Source organism: Pyrgilauda ruficollis, unplaced genomic scaffold (assembly GCF_017590135.1).
Source record: "Pyrgilauda ruficollis isolate IOZ18807 unplaced genomic scaffold, ASM1759013v1 scaffold10, whole genome shotgun sequence".
Classification (NCBI taxonomy): domain Eukaryota; kingdom Metazoa; phylum Chordata; class Aves; order Passeriformes; family Passeridae; genus Pyrgilauda; species Pyrgilauda ruficollis.
In genome coordinates, this window is record NW_024508101.1 from 7,393,928 (window position 1) to 7,416,290 (window position 22,363).

General features: G+C 41.8%; 1 protein-coding gene across 1 annotated transcript in view; it reads right to left on the minus strand.

Annotated features, from left to right (window-relative positions):
- Positions 1–22,363, minus strand: part of PTPRG (protein tyrosine phosphatase receptor type G) — a 382,051-nt gene that overhangs the window by 86,123 nt on the left and 273,565 nt on the right. The window contains exons 7-8 of the mRNA XM_041461824.1: positions 14,567–14,724; positions 10,142–10,334 (exon numbers count right to left, since the gene is read on the minus strand). Of these exons, the coding sequence (XP_041317758.1) occupies positions 10,142–10,334; positions 14,567–14,724 (351 nt within the window). The remainder of the gene's footprint in view (positions 1–10,141; positions 10,335–14,566; positions 14,725–22,363) is intronic.

The window sequence follows — 22,363 nt, forward strand, 5'->3', positions numbered from 1 at the left end:
AAGACCCAAAAAAAAAAAAAAACATTTTTTTTTTTTTTTTTTTTTTTTTTTTTTTTTTTTTTTTTTTTTTTTTTAGTAAAACCAGGCTTAATAAGAAAAAAGAAAAGCCTGTGAATTCATGATTTCTTGAGAAAAAAAAAAGACCCAAAACCAATAACCAGCATTATTCCACACTGAAATAGCATCTCAGCTAATTTTAGAAAAAAAATATTACTAATGCTCTGTTTAAAATTCAGATCCTGAGGGATATTAAAATATTGTGTGGGCTTTCAGGATGCCTTTCTGTGGTGTGTGCAGTCCTGAGCAGATACCTGCACAGGTCTGGCAGGACACCAAAGCCACTGTGTCCTGGGCTAGCAGCCCCATGCCAAGACTTGTGGAGACACAAACCCCCAGCTGGGGCAACCAGGCCACATCTCAGAGGCACTGATCAGGCAAGAGCCCTTGCAGTACCATGGTCATGTCCCACTGCAGGCACAGACATGCCCTGGACCTCTTGGAGGAAAAAAACACCCTCACTTTCCTGTCAGGGATGACCTGAACTGGGAGAACCTGGCAAACAAGCCAGCTCCTGCCTTCTGGAAAAGTCCTGAAGAGGCAGAAGCCTTGCACAGGTGCATCTGGAGGAAGCCCCTCTGACCCAGCCCAGGCAGCCTCAGGGCTCTCCCAGCTGCTGGCCACGTGTGGGGCTGCCCAGCAGCTTGACCCAGGCTTTTCTCTGCAGATCAGCCCACTGGAGAAGGCAGGGGGAATCCAGCATCTTGGCCAGCCTCATCTTCCAGGGCTCACTCAAGCCTGGACAAAAGCTGTTTGCCACTGGCTGACGAATGCAGCATGCTGATACAGTCATAAGCACTGGGCAGGCCAGCCATACAGCAGAGAATGATTTTCTTCATGTTAAAAACATTCCAGTGGGCTGGAACAAACAAAATTAATTTAACAACTCTGCATTCATCTCTCCCATAATTTGATTTGTATGTTGTATTTGGCTACGTAACCTCCACGAGGCTTTCCTAACTGAAACCCTGATAAAGCTTAATCCAAAAGCTCCTGGCAGCTCCATTTCAGTGAGTTGAAAGACAGAAAAGGGGTTTGTTGCTTTGCAAAAATTAATTGCTGATACTAAGACACACCCATGAATGCAGAAATGGCATGTAAGAGAATACTGAAGCATTTTAAAATTAATATTGTTCCTTAAAAGCAGCCTGTATTTCTCTTTCTAAGGCAGGAATGCAACACCAGTCAAACTTTCTGGGTTTCATCATACTTTTTGCATATGCTACCTGTGGTTAGGAAAAGACCTATTTAAGGAAACTTTGTGAGAGTGCAAGAAATGTGTATTCAGTTATGGCTTGTATACTTTCTCCCCGTAAAACAGGTCTTCATATGATGAATCTAGTTGCACTGGGCTCAGCGGGATTTATAAAATCCTCTAAAAATGTTCTAAGTTAGCTTGTCCATGCATAAAAATGTCACCACTTTAAAGGCAGTTATTTCTAGCTGTGCTATGCCCTCCTTTGAAAAATCCCACTCTCTACCTCCTGCTGAATGTCTCAGCAATGCAAAACTGCTGTTCCTCTCCGTGGTGCCGTGGGATACACGTTGTGTGCTGAAGCCCTGACAATTTTCAGCACAGAAAAGCAACGTGACAGTGAGATCCTGAATCCCTTGTGATGACATGGGCATCTTCTAAGGCAATTCATACATGGAAGGGGAAACATCAGCATCAGGATGTGCCCATAGCACGTTACTGGCTCAGAGCTGCTCAGTGGTAACTAAAAGACAAGGGCTTTTTAGCTCTGAGAGGCAGCTCCTGGCTGTAAGGTGAGAGAGGCCTCATTTCTTTTTCTTACTAGTCTGGATATGCAGGATGATTCATTCAACAGGATGAGTGGCAGGGAACAGTGTCTCTGCCTTACAAAGCAGGAGTACAAAGGAAGGTAGTTGGGGCATTTCTTCCCCCATGCTCAGTAGAAGAGAAACTGAGAGGTCAGTGTGGGGGTTTCATGTCTTTCTTCACCATTGGGGCAAACAATTTGGTGGCCAAGTTCTTGGGGAGAGAGGGTGTTTCCTTCCCCTCTGCCCCAGCCCTGGGAAGGAGCTGGAAGGGCCAGTCCTGCAGGACAGATGTACCACATGCTGCTGTAATGACACCCAAGTCAGCCACAGGCATCCCAGATGATTTAAGAGTGCCTGCAAGCTGAGGTCAGTGCCTGTGCTATTGCCAAAACACTGCACCAAGTTCATTCAGCCCTGTCACCCCCAGGAACCTGACTGCAGACAAGAGAAAAGCAATGCCACCAATAGTAAAGGGAAGAAAAATACTTTCAACTACATCTATACCTATACACACACACACATATATATTCCTTCTCATTATTAGATCCTCAAAACTTCAAATAAACCCTGAAATGCAAAAGTATGGGTTGTGCTGCAGTGACAAAACTCACACTTGCTTTCAGTGCCATGGAAAGGGAAGTGATACAGGGAAGGATTCAGCTGCATTGAACTGGTGTGACTCAGTGGAGGTGCTCAGGAAGAGACACCAATCCATAATAAACAAGAGCATGCTTTGGGCTGTCAGATTCAATCCCAGAGTTCAGCAAGGGCTGTGCTCCCAAAGGATAACAAATAAACTATGAAGATCATATGCACAGACAACACAGGCTTTAATATATCAGAAAGTGCTAAGAGGCATACTTATAACATTTTCCTCCTTCTTTTACTAAATGTTTGCAGTTTTTCAGCTTTGCTTTAGTGTACATTGTTGACTTCTCAGAGTGCTTATAAATGACATTATTAATACATAAAGATAATTGCTTTAAAGAGTAGCACACATTTTTCCTTTACCTTCGCCTGCACTTTGCCAGCAGGCATTGGCAGGCTCCGGAGCATGCTGTACACACAAATATTTGTGTTGATCTACTTCAATCCACAGGCAGAATGTAGCTAGGAGACAGACTATTTATCTTCCCTGCTCTTACCTTCCACTATGCTTCAAACAGACAGGGTTGTTGAGGTGTGAGGCACAGACCCCACACTTGTTTTATGAGCCCTGTGAAACAACCTGATGAGCAAATAGGCACATGGGTCCCTCTGACAGAATGCATCTGGACATGATGGGGTTTGCCCCTCTGTTACTGGCCCATTTCCCAAAGCATACACACAACCAGCATTTGGATTAATACTTGTATGGCTTTGTAGCACTTAAATTTCCATGTCATCACAGCAACACATCCTGTTTTACTGAAAGGCATGGACCATCAGATGCCACGCTGGGCTAAACTGATGTCCAACAAAGGACCTGCCCTGCAAGTTTTGTGTTTGTATTGCACACATCCATGTGTGCACACAGAGGGTGACTTGTGTTTCAAATGTACACCTGTGCCCTTATTTACACAGTGTGTTTGTGCCACATGTGTATCACATTCAGGGCACAAACAGTATCAATGGGGAGAGAGAAGGAATGCCTGCCAGGACACATATTTGCTCTGTTAGCCAAGCTGACCTTTGCAATGTTCTGGTGAGGGCTGTTTGGCCTGGGGAGCATAGGAAGGATACAGCAGTAGGGCTGGTAGAGCCTTCCAATACATGCCTGTGGGAAGCCCAAAATCAGATTAGGAAAGCAGCTTTCCTTTCATAGTTTCTGGATGCTTTTTAAAGGATGAGCTGCAGGGACTCATGGTTCAAACTAAAATTAGTACTTCTGTGGGCTGAACAGCTGGGCCAGCAGGTAGGCAGTGCAGAAAGGAATTCCCTCCAGGTGTAAATGGAATAAATCATCAAGCGCAGCTCTTCCAGCTTTAGTGGCAGCTGTGAACCCAAACCACACCTACACTTTCACACTGAATTCCTCTTGCTCTGTTGGTTTGGACCCTTTATAATCTCTGAAGAAGTGTAAGCAGTGACCTACTGGTTATTAATAAATCTATTGATAAATTGTTCACTACATTCAGGCCCAGACACACATACTCCTCACATTACAACCACACATAAGTTACTACAGGTGTAAAACAGAACCCCACAGAACAGAGCCATTGCAGGGGAAGCATGAGGTCTGTGTCAGTTTTAAGTACCACATCTTTTTGCATCTGATTCCCCCTCAAAATGGGTCAGTTTTTTTTAATGAAAAGCTTTGTGTTCCACCTGACCTGAAAGCCTCTGGAAGGCAGAAGCCTGTCCTTCCCTGCTTTTGCAGGACACTCTCCATGACAGCTGCACACATGAGGACCCAGCCAGCGCAGCAGAGCAGCACAGGGCTGAGGTGGAAGGGATGAAATATGCAGAAGGAACACACTGATTTCTGCCTAAAATGTGCATTCAGCAGCCACTTGAGGCTCAAAAAGAGACTCTTGCAGCTGCAGGTGAGTACCTTTACCTGGAGCACTAAGGCAGCAGCAGATGGGCAGGTCTGCAGCACAAAGATGAAGGACAAGCAATGAGCAGGACAGTGTCACCACCCTCAAGGGTGACCAAGCCAGGCTGCTACACCAACAGAAGTCCTAATGATGAGACATGAATTCATTTGCACCACGCATAGTAGGGTGCTGACCTGATTAAAGGGGAATAGAACTGGGAAAGGATAACTTCCATAGCAAAATGAAATCAAAAAGCAAATAGGAAAAGCCCAGTTGTCCAAGAAAATGAGGAAGGAGTTATTAATCCATGAAGAAATCTTCCAAGATTCTTTCAAAGGACAGAAAGAATCAATACTAATGGTAAACATACTGTAAATTAACTTAAAAAGGTTCTTGTTTATTTCCATTCCCCCTGTGATATTTAAATAAAATAAAGAGCTAAATTTTGCTTTAGTCATCCTGAGTTAAATTTTCAATAATGAATCATTTTAAATTCACCTTCATTTTGTTGTTGTTTTGGATATGTTACATATTACTGTGGAGTATTTTGAGTAATTTAGGTTTGACTAAAACAAAAAAATGACATTCTGCAAGAGTAGAACTTCTCTGCCTAAGACTCCTTCTGGACTCCCAGAGAGAACCTGAGGGCATGAAGAGACTGCAAAGTTGTTTTGAGACAGTTTTCATAAAACATGGGCATTTAGAAAGCAAAATCAAATTACTGGGAGTAATAACAGAGACTATAAATGAGACAAATAATGCTCTCATTCAGAAACACTGCTGCCAATGCTTTAGACTATCTGCAAAGTGTTGATGTCAGTGCACTGAATCTCTGCTCCTTTGGATGCTGCTGCATGGGAGGTGCACTCCAGTGCTCTGCAGAAAAACAACACCTTTACAGAAGGCTGTAGTCTCATTTCTGACATCAGGAGCCATGAAATGGTGAATCAGAACTAAACTGCTTTGCTTGAGCAGTGCAGTGTCCTTGTCTGCAGGCCCCTCCCTGAGCCATGCTTCCAGCACAAGGCTTGCAGAGAGGAAAATCCAAGTATCTTCTAGCCATGTTTTAGTGGCATTAAGTTAAAAGGACTTCCAAACTGTGAATTACTACTACATAACAAAAACCAGTAAGGAAAATGATCACCTGTACAGCACTAGAGAAATGTCCCAGCTGTTAATTTAGAGTCCAAAGCCAAGTCTTACTGGAGTGAATTTATGACTGCTCATTATTTAACTTAGTCTAGGATCATAATTACAGATGGTATTCTGAGGCGAAATCCCACTGATGGGAAACAGCATCATTTGAGACTCCAGCAAAGAGTAATCAGACACCTTTGGGAAAGTAATCAGGCATCTGTGAAAGAAAACTCTGATGTCAAGAGCCCCTCACATGGGATGCTTGTTTAAGTGTTGTAAGGCATGCAGCACATTTAATGAGTAGAAAGGTTAAAGGGTTTCTTTGAGTGTTAAAAAAAAACCCAAAAAAACAATAAAGAAACAACATTTGATGTAATCAGCAGCAAAATAAAATGGGCAAGTATTGTTGCACAGGGGGTACTTCCTCAAACAAGGAAATGAAACACCTTTTCCTCCTGAGTTTCCAGGCCTACACCTTTACTAAAGCAGGTAATGTTTTGTAAATACAGCTCGGCTTGATGGGACAACATGTGAAAGTAGTAAGAATCCCCTGCAGACCCACATCCTTGAACTGGATGTGCCTTTATGTAAGAATTCTGTTTGTCCCTGAAGAGCAACGTACACTATTAAAGCAATAAATAATTAGCAATCCCTCTACCAGAACTGCTTGAAAGCAGCCCAGGAGCTGCAGGAGCACAATATATGATGTGACAGAGCAACACAGTCCTGAGCCACAGAGGACAGGCCGGAGAAGAAAGGAAGCAATTTTAACAGAGATTGTCTTGTCCAGAAAGTCAGACACTGCCACAGGCACTGATAATTACAGTATCTGATTAATGCTTTACAAATGCATTCTTTGCTTAGAATGTTTGTACAGAGAACCTCTAACTTTTCAAAACTTTACATAAATTAGTATTGCAACATGGGTGAGCCCTCTTGTTAAATGATGCCTCATTTAACAGTATGATCTGCTGTACAGCTTGGATCTCTGAAAGTTTCATCTTCTTAAAAAGTATCACTGTACAAAGGTTTATTATCAATCCACCAGTTGCTACAATTACATAGCTTAACCTGGATGGTGTATTTCAGAAATAAGATCTTTAAACATCATCTGTATGGTTTTTTGAAATAGCTCCAGGGTCAACTTAAAAATTAAGCTCACCTCATGGACTCTGATTCAGCAAAGGTCTTATGCATATGCTTTTATTCCAGGCATACAAGCAGTCCTCAAGAGAACTGTTTTAAATCAGCTTTTGCCAATAGGAGAAGCAATGAGATAATGGAATAAAGGAAAACTCCTCTTGTTAAACTCTGACACAAAAGAAAATCTGGTTTTCACTTGTAAGTGAAAAATTGGTCCTATTTCAAATTAGCTGAAGTATTTCACCATCTTGTGTTCTGATGACTGAAAACAATGCCCTTCTCTTCACTGCCTCTTTCAAATTAAAACAAGGGAAGGGAGAGGAGAGTAACTGCAAAGCAAAAGGCTGGTAACATTCACACTGGTTAACAAACTGGATCCAGGAGCACTGAGCTAAAACAGCCTTTCCCAGAAGACCTTTTGTTTACCAAGTGCCACCACTTTTGGGGCTTTGCTAAGGAAATTCCCAGAGGACTGGTATAGAGTGAGAAAGTTTCCCTCCAGTGTATCTGCGGGTTATGCTAGTGGTCAGAGTTCTGTGACAGCTATTTCTCTCAGCTATTAAAGCTTTGAGATAGCTTTAATAGCTGAGAGAAATAGCTGAGAGCTCTTTGGTCCCAAACTGTTCAGGATGTTACATTTGCCAGTGGACCACAGCTTTGTGTTGATCTGAAATACCCGATTCACCAGGGAATTCTGAAAATTATTCTGAATATTATGCAAATTGTTCTGGGCACATTTTCCTCCAAAATAAGAAAGGCTTACATAATGAATGCTACACTGTTTTCCAGATTAGCAATACTGCCCACAGACTTAATAGAGTGTGACAGAAGAAACAAATTGCAAAAATTCACACCGACAAACATACCCGAACTTACCCTGCAGAGCTGAAGACCATCACAAACCATATCACCTTGCAGCAAGTAAAAGACACATTTTCATGACCATGCCTTTTTCTACAACACACAAATCAGGAACAGGGAGGGCAGACAAGAGTCAACATGTGACAGCCATTGGTCACACTGCCTAATGCAATGTGGAAAGCATTGAGGTGCAACCAGGAGGTATGCAGAAGAATCTGCATAAAAGAAATTTGTAATGCTAACCTTACACTCTTCTATACTTGTATGCAAGACTGTCTGGGTGGGAAGCACTTCATGCACTCTGTTCCTCAGTCCTTTTGCATGAATGACACTGTATAAAGTGGTATTGTATTTACTAGCTGAATAAACAACAGGTTTTGCTTTCACTCAAGTATTATGACTTCAACTCATTGTATTTATATGTCAGTAGTTCAGAATGTGCAGTGGACCAGGCACATCATCACTGCTCACCTTTGTCAAAAAAGAGGCCAGAAGCATCCACATTGCTATATTTCTGGAACAGCTATATCTCATCCCTGTAACCTTTGGAGGATGCACTACATTTTGTGTTAGGAACACTGCGCCAACCTATTTATCTTAAGTTCATGAACAAATTGCACCTATTTTCAATGTCCCCTGGTGTGCACACAACCCAGAAACTGACAAACTAACAGAGCTGGTACAATACAATTGGCTGCCCTGCCATTTGCCTCCTAGAGCAAAAGCTGAGTGGAGGAAGAAATCACCAATGGCCTCATCCCTGCCATTAGATGGCACGCTGAATGTTGTCAGACAATGGGAAATGCATGTCCCCCACCTGAGGGTCACTCATGTCACAAATTCAAATTCTCAGGCAGGCACAGAGAGCATTAGGGTACTTGAACATAATGGCAGAGAGAACCTGTTCAGGAAACCAGTCCTCAGGAACCAAACCACATAAACATGGACTAATGGCTGTGCTGGCCCCTTGCTCCTGTGGACTGGCTCACTCATGATAACTAAACCATGTGTGTTTGGTTCTTAAAGATTCAAGTCAAGGTGAATCCTTCTGGTTATTCAAGGTGTTCCTTTGGTCTTGACAGCTCCAAATTCAAGATCAGCTCATTAACTATAGACCTTACTGTTTGCAATGCTCTGACAAAATTGTAGATTTTAGTTATTTACTGTGGTGGTGAAAATCACTCCAAGATTCTTTATAATCTTACAAACACTCCAGCAAGGTGAGGAATATGCAGGCATGTGGCCAAAGCAGTTAAATCTCCTTGAATGTTATATCAGAGGTACCTTGGCTGCATTCAAAAACTAGTCAGTTTTGTCACTTTTAGCATAATGTAACTCATTAACTTTCATCACTGTTCTGGGTAAATAATATGTACAGAGGATATAACTGAAGAAATTACTGACACATGTTGCTGTTACAACACTGATTGAAAACTACAGGCCAGAGCACCCAAGCGTAGCAGAGTTTCTTCACTCCCAAGATCTCCTTCTCACTTCTGATGCAAATTCTCTGTCCCAAGGCTGCCTTGTACATGAGGTTTGTGTACGTGTATATTATATATATATATATATATATATAAATAAGCACGCTCAGAGAATAATGAGCCCTGAGAAATATACTCTCCCAGCACTCTCTTGGGAAGGTGAGGTGGCTGAACACAGCTGTTTTCATGATTCACATCCTTTAAAATCTGCACTTCCTGTGCCTGGCCAGGTAAAAACACCAGGTAAAAAAGGGAAGCTTGTAAATCTGCTTAGCTGTTTCCTTCTGGCAAACTGCCCCTCTCTTCTTTACCTCTACTGGTTAAGCACCAAGCACTTTGCAAGACTGAATACTGGAAAGTACATGTGATTTCTTCTACCTATAAATAACACCAGTCAGTAAAATAAAGCCAAATAAAAGTAGTAAATGATATTTATTTCTAGTCTTATTTTATCCAGAACACATTTCTCTCAGAATTTCTGATGTGCTCCTCTAGCCAGAGCTGCCTGTGCCAGTGTGACAGGAACCTCCCTCCAGCTCATTATCCAGTGTCTGACAAAAGCAAACACCAGCTGCTCTACAAAAAGGCACATGAAACACTTCAGCAAGACATTAGAAAATCACCTGCCTAAAAGGAAGAGATTATTTTCCTCCTGTCACTATTACCAACAGACTGATTCAAACGTTGAATTAAAAGGTCGGCAGTTTTTCAGAAGTCTTGTTACTGGAGAAATGAAACCCATAACCACATCTGGATACTCTACTTCCATTCAAACACCCAATGCCTCACTGCTAATGGGGCTAAATTTTTACATCTGACCTTGGTCCTTTGGTTTTCCCTTTTTGTCTGGCATCTCCATGACCCTACAGCCAGCTGGCAAAACCAGGGACAAAGCCAGTTTGAGATTCATGTTTTGTGGCTCTGACACCCACATATTCTAAGGCTGTATTGTCATGGCACATCGTGACAGCGAGTTCTACAGGTATCTGCAGCATAAGCAGAATTATTTAATTTATTGACACTTACCAACAAGGAATGCCTGCACAACCTGCATTATTTCTTTGGTAGCTCACAGCTGTTCTTAACACCCTTTGATAACAAAGTAAACAGAAAAAATTCTCCTATTAGTCAAGCATAAAAGTCTAAAGTATAATCTACCTTTGGAAGCTTCTGTGCCAAGAGGATTTTCCAAGATGTCTGTCATATCTTGGTTCCAAGCATCCTTCACAGCAGACTTGGATACCTTCCTGTTGTTTAGGCTTTGCTGTGGTCGGAAGTTATTCCTCAGGTACTCCACAGACTTGACATGGTCCTGCTGCTCAGTGGTGAAGATGGAGTAAAAGGCCTCCAGCTGATGGCAGCCATCATGGCAGGGGAGAGAAAAGATGTTAATTAGAAAAACAATGTGGTGAAATCTGGATGGCTGATAAGACAGCAAAATTGAAGGAAGTAAAATGTTGATGCCAAGACTGATAAAAGCACATGGGAAGTCAGACTGCCCACTGAAATTATTGCCAACCACCTTATCTCAGCACAGGGCTTATCCTGCCCAACATGGGAGAAGGCCTTCTAGAACCTGTGGACATCTGTCATTGGCAAAGAAACATTTGCCCTTAAGATCCCTTTTGTGTGTTTGCCTTGCCAAACCCTCCTCACTGCTGGCAGCGCTTTGTTTCACAGTATCGCGTCAGAAAGTGCTTCCAGGTCATTCCACACCAAGAGCTTTCTCCTGGATAAGGCAATACTTCCTTATCTCTGAATACCTTACCAAGTTTAGCTGCCAGGCTAAGCTCCACAGACAGCTCGTGCAGCATTTTTAGGCACAGCTAGCATATACTCCTCTGGGAATAAGTTTCTTCTGTTGCATTCAGATCTGAGCTATTTATAAGAAAACGTATTAACCTGTAAGAAAGAACTGTAATTGGAAAACTTTCCTGTTACTTCGTATCTTACTGTTTCTTAGAAAAAAATTCTAGCAAACCAAGGAGAAAATATTTTCAGCTAATGTTTTTCTCCCAGCTATCAAGGTAGGCACAGCATTTACTGTTACCTTGTTATCATTCAGGACAAAACTAGAATAGTTATGTTGCTGCTGGAAAGACTGAGCAAGACAGAGCAGAGAAGGAATCAGTCCTGATATTGTTTGCATCACATCAATTACACATACTGATAGTATGGATTTTGGGAGCACAGGATCTGGCCCAGGACTTCAAAAAGGGACTTAAGTAATATTCATAGCTTAATGACAGTTGACTGAGACTTACACACTTTTCATTAAGTGTGTCTGCTCTAAAAGCTCTGGAGAGGCATGTGAGCCCCAAATCTTAAAACTGGAAGAATTATCATGGCAGCCTCAGTTGATAAAGCTGATAAAAATAATCAAAGAAGTGTGTAACAGAGCAGTTGAGCATCGTCCACTGACCCATGGACTACTACCATTCTTTAATTTCCCTTCAAACCAGTAATCTGAGCCCCCTTCAGCAGAGGGACAGCAGGGGCTGAGCAGGGAGGGGTGACCACCAATGACCACTTCCCAGTGCAGGCAGGGAGTTCAGGTGCCACTTCCAGAGCTCAGGTGCTGCTTCCAGGCTTGCAGGTGCAGATGCTGGGATTTGAATTGTCCTTGTTTTTTTTGCATCTGAGTGGCTTATTCCCAGGTTCTCAACACAATTTTGTTTCTGATTCTTTCAAAGAAACATCTTGAAAAATTGCAGGTGCAGATGCTGGGATTTGAATTGTCCTTGTTTTTTTTGCATCTTATATGAGTGCCTTATTCCCAGATTCTCAACACAATTTTGTTTCTGATCCTTTCAAAGAAACATCTTGAAAAACTTCAAAAGCCATTTCCTAATTATTAGCAGGACCCCCTCAAAGGCAAAGGAGGATGGATTAAAAAAGGGGTGAAAGGACTGACTTACACTTTTGTCTTTAAAAAACCCCCCACAACAGACGATCCTGCTACACCCTTCTATAAAAGCACAAATCAAAACTTGTGCTTATTTACAAACCTTTTGCACTTCATACACTGGAAGCAGTTTTGATGAAGCCAGCTAACAGGGCTTAAGGTGACTTTTATAAAGTGCAAGAACTTGGGTAGTAACTCCTTCTCTGAAGTCAAGTCTCTAGGCTTACACGTCTTTGACATTAATTGAATTTTTAAACTTTCAGAGAGAACTTTTAAAATATTTTCTTCTGCCATGCTACCTTGGGGAGGTATAATTGCATTTTAACAACTGCCAATTCAAACATGATTTTTAACCTTCCACTTTTTATGTGTTCAAGTATATATAAGCCATTTCAACCTCACTTTCACTATAAAAATATTATCTACGACAAATGAGAAATTAATTTATCTATAGCTGCCAGGGAAAAAAAAATTCTAAGATCTGCTGTCAAGGAGCTACATTCATGCTCTTTAAGGAGTACAAGAGCTCCTGCTCAGAAGAAGAAATTAAAACCTCTTGTAAGACTATTGTAGATACAGGGAAACCTGATCTAAAACTCTGAGTCATGCAATTACAAACCATTAAAGCCTTATGTGTAGTTTTCTAATGGCTGGATATACAAATGGCAATTAAAAATACTGAAACTGTTGTGAGCACAATGAGCTGCTCTGAGGTATGCATTATGAGAGATAATGCCATGCTTTGGGTCATTGAATGCACTTAGCTTTACAATGCATCCGCAGGGTGACACAGCTTGTCCTGGTTTGCTGTCTAATTATTGGGGAAGATGATGATGATGGAGGAGTGCAAATAAAATAGAGAAGCCTCCGCAAACGGACCACTTCACTACTGTCCTTTTTCCAGCAAGGTATTTTGCACAAAAGCACGAATTTAATTGGAACAGCAACAAAGCTTAAACAGTATCACTGTCATCCCCTGGGATTACAGGCTGCTTCATGGGGTTTGTGATAAAGAAGGTTAAACTATGGCAATGGATTATGTTACACTGTTTCTGTTAGAGGAACAAATAATAATCGTAGCAGTGGCAGAGCGGCAGGCTCTTGAAACACATACATCTAGAGCTATTGGGGAGGGGGAAAACTATTATTTATTCCACATGTGTTGTAGTATCAATGAAAGTCTGTCTACACACAGAATTCCCAGCCCTTCAACCACATGCACATAGCAGCACAATGCCAAATTTTAAAGGCCTGATTTGGAACAGTTACTTCTGTACAGCACAGGAATGGAGCTATGCCAGGATAAAGTACCTTTATACCAACAGCTGAAATTGATATTTACCATTTTATTTGCATTTGTTAAAAAAGAAAAAAAGAAGTCGTGACCCACCTGATGTGCACACAGGGTTATAAAACTGAGCATGGGCCAGGCCTTGCAGCCACCAAATAATAAACAGTAAACTTATTGATGTAGTGAAAAGCTACAAGGGATTGCAAGTATCCTGCAGTCAAGGACAGAATTCAAAATGATCTCGACAATCAGAGAAATAGCCTGAAAAAAACAAAGGGTCTGATTCAAAGAGGACCATGTGCAGAGTCCCAGGCTCCAGCCAGAACTGGGGGCACAGTGTGCTCAGCACTGCCAGAGAGCTCCAGGGAAAGCCTCCAGCAAAAGGGTTCCTGCTGACCAGGAGCTGAACACAGGCAGTACCGTCAGGCTTTTGTGGAACAGGCAAAATAACACCAAGATGAATCCTGACGTCCCTCGGCCTCTGGAGGTCGTCAGCTGAAGCAATGCAACTGATTTTGAACACTGACTGTCAAAAAAAGATGAAAGAATCTATGGGAGAAGCATTGAGATCTAGAAAACAGGAAAAAAAGCCTGGACCAGGGGTATTGCAATTGCCTTCCATACTTCTGATACCTTTGAGCAGAACATCTGTCAGTCAGGATCACCCAGTGAATTGTTCATATGCACTTGACAGAATTAGTAATGTAAAAACATTTTTTTCAGTGGCTTATGACAGATGAGTAAGAGGCAAGACTAAGTCCAGCAGGTTGGCTTTCTAAAGACCACCGTCTTACAATGTCAAAATACACTGAACTGTCAAACATTTGACTTCATCTAGACATTGCTTTATCAGGATAATTCTTCAAACTCCAGACATCGTGTCTATTTGCATTAAAAGCTGCTATGTGATAATTTTAAAGATTTGTGCACCAGCTCGCTGAGCACATAATGGCAGCTTTACTGTGTTATAAAAACAGTTAAGCATGGAGAATTAATGGAAAGATGTCTTTTCTAATGTAATTAGTTCAAATTACTAAATCTGAGCAGAACTGAAATCACTCACTTTACTTTGAAAAGAAAGTTTCAATTAAAAAGAATAAAAGGGAACTCTATGTAACTATTTACACCATAGCTTAATTTAATCTTAACAAAAACAATATGAAATAAATCACTGAAAGGAAGCTGGGTTTCATGTTGTACTGTCTTCTCAAGACTGATGGCTCCTGTTCAGAAACAATATTACTTAAGAGAATAAAAAAAATCACCGACACTTCCTTTTTTGTCAACAGAAACATTTGTGTTCTCCAAATTAAACTGGAGGGTTTTGAAAACACAGTCTTAAGGAGGGCAAATTAAGAGGTGGGCTTCACTGATAAAACAAACACACCTGGTGGTAAGAAATGGGCACAGGCTTCCGAAAAACGATCCACTCCACGATCTCGCTGCAGGGAGGAGTAGTCAGGGAACCTGTGTAGCGGTAGTAGCTCCCCAGAGACGTTGGCAGAAGTTCCCTCAGCACAAAGGGATCCAGAAAGGTCTCCTTCTCTGCAGGGAAGATTGACAAGCAGGATTACACTTTTTTTTAACGTGTCTTTAAAACAGACATCACATCGCTAGGCAGCCTAACAAGGTGTAATGGCAACAACATATTTTATCATATATGTAATGAAAAATGGAAACCCTCTGTAAGAGCTGACGTGTGGTTTATTAAAAGAGCAGCCAAAATGCTAGTCAGCCCCATCCCAAACACACGCCCTCCTAATCTGAATGTGTGCAGGTGTGAAGTGCACTTGCTACCTCACTGGTTTATGTCAGTACAGAAATAACGCTGCAGTCAATGGTTCCAGCACTCAGAACGTGGCTCTCCAGCTTGATGGCAGCAAGGCAGAACCTAGTGGGACACAGCCAGGCCCATTGTCCTGTTTGCTGCTGCTTGACCGAAGCACACCAGGCAGTGCATCTGTCCCATCTCTGCCAGCGGCAGAAAGGGATGTAGGAGCAGAGTCAAAGCCTCAGTGGATTGCTGAGATGGAAGAGGCAGAGCCATGCTGCTCAGCCAAACTTCTCTGGGAGCTGCCAGGCAGCTGGGCTGAGGAGCAGGGACACAGGACACTGCTGAAGCTCAACGTGGTGCTCAAAGCAACATCCAAGCAGTGCTTGCTCAGGCTTGCCTGCAGCCACCCACGCTGGCACTGCCATGGTGCTGCCAGACACAGCCAGCACTGCACCACAAACAGGTCTCACAGGCAGAACTGCTGCATCTCCCAAATCCAAGAAAGTCCTTCCCAGGGTCCAGCAGTCTGGGGACAAACCATTTTTTTCTCTGAACATCTCCTTGGACAGCCTGAAATGCAGACCTAAGCACTGGAAGCATTCACCTGCAAGTAACAGTGACAAGCTGGTAATATTTAACACCGTGAGGAAAAAGAAACAAACAAAAGGAGGGAACAGCTGCAGGCAAGGCAATTTCCCTGCCGTCCCTGAGCATTTATCCTCTCCAGTTCATGTTGACTCAGAGGCTGAAGCGCCCTCTCAGCCTGGGCAAAGGTGCTCACTGCCTCGGGCAGGCTGACACACAGGGCTCTCCTGGACATGTCTATTCCTTAGTTTCAATATCCTGCATGTCTCAAACAGGAGTCCAGACTTGGGCAGAGGGAAGTCTTTTTTCTGTCTCACCAGAGCTGCTGAGCAAACCCACCACCACCCCCTCCCCGCCCCAGCAGAAGGGAGAAGCAGGTGGGCTGGTGATTGACACACACGTCTCCCAAATAGGATGAAGTCTACAGAATTCACTTCCACAGCATCCCACAGTCTTCTATGATCAAATCAGGAGTTGCCTAAACCTCTTAGAAGCACTCTGATAATTGGGAGACTTTTTTAACTCCACTGCTGCTGCATGATGCCAATGATACATACACTTCATGTATCTTCTATTTTCTGCACAATATCAACAGGCCTGTGATGTTTTCATAGCTTTTAGCATTCCAAAAGATGAGTAATTCTATTAAAGCCAAGGCACTACTGCAACCTCTTGGTGAACAATTCCTTTCCTTCTAATCTAAGTAGATTTTGACCACATCTGCATCTCCAAAAAGGAAATAAACAAATAACAATCTAATTTTTTTCCCTCATCATAGCACACCTCTGTGAGAAAAAGTGTGCTTAAGTAATAAATACTAAAATATATGTGATTGGCCAAAGTTCAAAGAGATTCTAATCAAGAAGTCATAATCACAGCAAAAGGTCGCATTTAATTTGATTGGCTCATTTTTATGCAGAAAAAAACTTGGTTGGAAAAACTAGAAACTCAGTCACAGGACTTGATGCAGCACACAAACCTTGACACTGGATTTCTATTTCAGAGCTGTCTCTGTATCAGCACTCAGCACACAGTGGGGCACGATGAATCCCAAAGAGTGGCTGAATATGCCAACATCCCCTGCATTAACAGGCAATGACTACACATGAAAGAGCTGGGAGGCAGAGGCACACTCTGAAAAGTGTTTTCCTCTTGAATTTCAGAAAAAAAGTGTTGCAGTTAAAATTAACAATTTAACTCTTTCTAACTTTTGTAATCTTTTGATTACAATGATGGAATCACTTGAGATGCTGGATAAAGGCTCTGCAAAACCACAAATATGGTATCCCTTTATCAAAGGATGGCAGGAGAAGGAAGCTCATTCTACGCTTTCAAGGATTTTTGTGCCATATGCTGACAATATTATATTTTAATAATTAATTGTTCATCAAAGGAAAAGATGAAGAACAGGGATGCTAAATTCAAAGTTATTCAAATTGCAAAAATGAATAATGCATAACTTTTATATTAAATACACACTGTATTAAGCAGTCTACATTTCATCCAACTCTGTCTTTCATTTTTAAACATTTTGAACTACAATATGAATAATCAAGTAAAGGAAGCTTATTTAGACAGAGAAATACCTTATTTGAATGCAAACTGGAAGTATCGGACTATGATTAATTTTTGGTTATCAATTACGGAGGGTTTTTTCCTAAGCACTTGGGAAGTCACACTTAGCTGTGAAAAAGAGTATTTCTCAAGGAAAAAGTAGCTTTGCTAATACACAGTTTAAGTAGGGCAGGGTGTACTCGATCTAATTTTTCATGGCTACAAGCAACGCTCTAAGTTTTCATTAATGAATGCCAAAGATTAAAATGAAAAAAATACATATAATTGGATTAAAATGACTACAAAAATAGATGATAATCAATTGATTATGCTTTAAAAATGCAACACTTTTGAAAACATGTCATTCTTTTGTATTGCTTGCCATCTAGATGCATGGTGCAGAGTTTTAGAAATCGGAGCCACAAAGATCTTCACATGAAGCTTAAAGAAAAAGGGACTTTGAAACTCCAGTGCCTGCCTGCCATATCCGTCAAGAGCATATTGAAACAGTAAATGCCATGAAATTAAAGTTCCTAAGACCTTGAGACAGTTTTGAATATGGCATTTTGAAGTCATATCATTTTAAAGATTTCAACGCTAAGTCAGTTATTGTTGTTGGTAGAACTGTAAGGAGAATAATTTCCAGGCTAAGCAAGAGCATTCACTGATTATCATAGAAATATTTTTAATATATATATATATTTATATATACACACGTGTGCATGTATATATAGCTTCTACTAAATGAAAAAGAACAAGGTTGGAAATAATAACAAACCTTTCTTCACTGTCTTTTATTACCAGCTCCTGTTTCCCATTTACAGTGTTTGGGATGGGCATGAACTGTGTCCCGGAGGCTGGGAACAGACTGAGTGAAGGGAGAAGATTCTAGGAGGAAGAAAGTGGAAAAGGCTGGAAACTACATGACTGATGAGACAGCATTTGCTGACAGGTACTAGGAAATAACTGGCAGACAAAAGCAAAATAAGACAGCAAAGCAAATGTGGTCACCTGCAAGCACCTGTGAATCACTAAAATCAATGCTGCAAAACTGACCCATGAGCCATCTACTCACTCTCACATGTAAACCAGAGCCCTGCAATGCTCTCTTCTGCTGCTCCTTGTCCTCCTCCCATCTCAGCACCAGAGCACCCAAATAGAAATATCAACAATCAGGAAAGCAGAGCCCCAGAGATCCTGACCCTGAAGACAGGCCCTTGAAGTACAGAGCGTTCCCTTGGGAAAGAACAAGAACTTGCTGCTGCCACCAGGGCTCCCAGGTGATGCAGCAAAGAGCAGTATCCAAAACATCCCCCCACTAATGCAGTTTTACCCACAGGTAACAAAGAGCAGCGCTTTGTTTACAGCACCAATGCTTGGAAAAACATGTTCACTCTAACACCTTGAAGGTAAAAATAGCAAACACCACAGATTCATTGCTGACCATTAAGACAATGAATGTGGCATTTAAAATACTAAGTGCTCCTCGGTATGAAAGGACAATATTGTATTTCAACTCTTATATTCACAACAAACAATTAACTGAGCCAGCTGGTAACATATTTGACCTTCTGACACAACATTCACATCTGCCTCTTGGTCTATGTCTCAACAGCAACGTGAAAAGTCACACCCAGCATATTCTTTGTTTGGGCTGAGAAACCTCCCCAGCATTTTGCATGGGACAAAGGGCCATTTTCTGCACAACCTGACCCAAAGGCAGAGCAACTGCAGACATGCTTTAAAAGCCTGACCTATTTACACTCTGTCAAGTCATCACCACTAGGTCTAAACTAATACTAAATTGTGCACACAGTTTACAGAGCAGAGGAAAAAATCAGATCTTAAACCAGATACCAGCAGTGGATCTCCACCAACTACTGCAGTTTTCACAAGCTGGTGCAAACAAGTATTATTTTGTAAGAGCCATCAGTTGAACATTTTGCCTTCGAGGACTTACTTGCTAAAAATACAGTCTGTAAATCAGTGGAAAAAGATAGACCTGAATTTTAACCAAATCACTAGACTAAGAGGCTTCTTGAGATATGCAGGTAAACAGCATACAGCTATCTGTGATCAAAACTCTTTTAAATCTAACAGGAACTTGGATCGGACATCACAAGAAAATAGCTATATGCCAAGTCCATTTATATCTCATGGAATGCTTTGGGACTTTCATCATGATTTTCTGTAAGAAAACAGGAACTTGGCTGCATTGAAAACAATATCTTAAAATGAGCTTATTTCCAAAATTAACGTATGTGCAGTGCCTGATAGGTACCCAGCTACACTTTGAATAACTGAAATCTGCAATACCAATATGAAGAGCTTTGAAAGTCTCCCAAATTTATCAAACAATGTTATTGCCAATTTCATTTTCACAATGAGCCAAGACATTCTAAAGCTTCTGCATTCAAACTTTCAAAAAGCAAACACACAAAAATAATCAAAAGGACACCATGTCGCACACCCACTGAGCCAGAACTTCCCAGATAAAGCAGGCAGCAAAGCATAGCCAAGGATCAGACTCGTGGGGGTGATTTTAAAGATGAGATTATAAATGTTTTATATTACTTTAACTGAAAGGATCATCAGATGAGTGCTTGCTGTGTAAATCCTGCAGGAAGAGCAGTCTCTGTATTCAGGGTAATTCTTGTCATTTATTGTGCAATTATTTTTCTCACTTTTATTTAATTTTTTTTTTTTTTTAAAAAGAGCCTCTGCTGAGCCATGTAAGGAGCTGTAAGGACGCAGAAAGCACAGCATGGCAGGGAGGAGGGGAGTGAGATAATAACACAGTCCTGCAGACTAATTTAATCTGAGACAACCAGTGAGAGGAACAAAAAACCAGGAGGAAGTAACAAAAAAGGCAAGTCTCTTATTCACAAAAAAACCCATTTCCATGCCACGTGTTTGTCTCAGGCTTAATTTTTCTCTCTCCCTTTCTTAAAACAGCTTAGGAGGAAAAGACTTAGCTGCAGAGAAGAGGTCTTAACTTTTTAAAGAAGGAAAATGTTATTCTGAACCTTTCATGCTTAAGCAGTGCCGATGCAGAGCAGCTGTTGGCATTCTAGACTGGGATGAGACTTCTCCAGGTTTCACAAAACCTGACCTGAGGCAGAGGTACATGAGGCTGGACAGGCAAGGAAACGAAGAAATACAGAATAAGCACCAGCCGTAAGAGGAAAAAGAAACTATGACAAAGTTTAGAGGAGAGGAGGATCCCTGGCAAAAACTGGACCCTGGCAGAGGCTGAAGTGAAGCAGAAGTGCCCAGAGGAGCATGGAATTGTTCACAGCTGCTCCTGCAGAGCCAGAGCAAAACCACACGTTCTCAGACTTCTCTACCCCTTATTTCTCAGTGAATATCCCCAAAGCACCGCACAGCACCAGCACCAGCACAGCACCCAAATCCTACTCCCTGCAGATGATTTGTTCACATTTAACATCAGCTTTAATTCCTGACTTTTACAAGTGTAATCTTTTTTGTTAGTTTGAGTTAGTTTTTCTGTGCAATTATTAATTCTCTGTCAACTTGCTGGTCTTTACTCAGCCGTGACCAGCACTGCTTTTTGCTGAGGAGACAGGTGAAGGACCAGAGATTTCCAACACTTCCACCATTTATTCCTTTAAATGATACAGACCCCCGCAGCTATGCACAGAGCTGCCCTATATAAAGGTGTGAACTTATCACCTCTGCTCTCATCTTCATTTCCCACTTCCCTCCTCCTCCCCTTTGCTCCACAGCAATCGTGTCCTGGCCCCTTTCACAGGGCTACTCTGACTGTGAACACAAGAACAGATCAGAAAACAAAAGAATATATCCAGCTCATCCCTGAGGAAAAAGAAATGCTCCTCCATGTTTCCTTCTCAGCTTAACATACGGTGTTGCTCTCCCTTTGATGGTCCTTCCTTGTTCCAAATTGAGCTGCTGCTTTCTTCAAAGTTTTACTTTCAAAGATGAGGTCCCACAGTATCACATCTCACCTTCACCCCTTTCCCCCACCCTTCTCTACAACCCCAGGATATTTGGTGTAGGAGGCAAACAGCTTGTCAGGCTGTTATGTTATGGTTGAAGTTCAAAACAAAAGAAAAAACGTGTCATGGTGCTAATGGTGTTTTCTTGCTATTATGCATTCTGGTGTGATAGATCCACAGGGTAACTAACACTGTCTAGATTGCTTCTTTTTTAGTGCTGATTTATTTTAACAGGTTATTCACGGATTTTTCACCTAAGACAACTGGAGAGATGTGCAACATATTTATTCTCTATCCTTTTTCATTATTAAAGCAGCTGTTTCCACTGTATTTTGATAAGTTCTCTCCAGTAAAAGCAGAAATTTTATAATCCCTTGCCTGACCACTTCTGGCCCATCTCAAGGGAGATCCAAGACTACAGACTGCTCCATGCTGGGTTCCAGTTACAGCTTTATAAGATTTTTTCCCAACCTTCCTTTTAAATAAACCAAGGTTCCTCTCCCCCTCTCACCCCACCTCATGTTCACAAACAAGCAACAGATGCCATTGATTCACTTTGTACCTAAGCTTTTGATCTGGTAGCACTTTGATTTTCAGAGCTCACTTTTGACAAGGAAGGTAATAAGAGTCCCATTTTTGTGACACTGAGCCTTTTCTGCTCTGTGGTAATTTATTTGTGCTCTAATAATAATTTTCTGCTGATCAGTGTAGATTCTTGATGACAGCCACAGAGAACAGGACAGAGTGACAAAAAACATGGTTTCCATCACTCTGAAATCTTTTCCAGGGGCCTGGGGTAGTGTGGGCTGCTGTCCCCTCTGACAACCCTTTGCAACACAGCAAAACAGGACTGTGGTCCTGTGCAGAGCAGCCATGCCAGGCTGGGAAAAGGGGAATGTCACACAGCCTCCAGCACTGGGTGCCACCCCAGGACTGACATCAGGGAAGAAGGCTCATTTTAATGCCTTTCAGGCAGTTGGTAAAAACAAGGAAAAGGCTTCTCTAAGAGGCTTACATACAAAATGGTACCAAAAAGGGCAAATCAAAGCAAAGGTGGAAAAAGCAATGTTTCTGTGCAATAGCTCCATCCTGCCAGGTGCTCCTCTGAGACCTCGCTGGAATGTGTGGCAGGCAAAAGCTTTCATAGCCATTTTAATGCAAATCAACTGTATAACACATAACCTGGTATTTCAGAGTCCCCTGTTCCCACAAGGCACAATCATTCTCTCTGAGACCTTAGCAGCCTCCTCAACCCTTGCACAAGAGCAGCTCCTCCTGCCCTGCAATCCTCAGC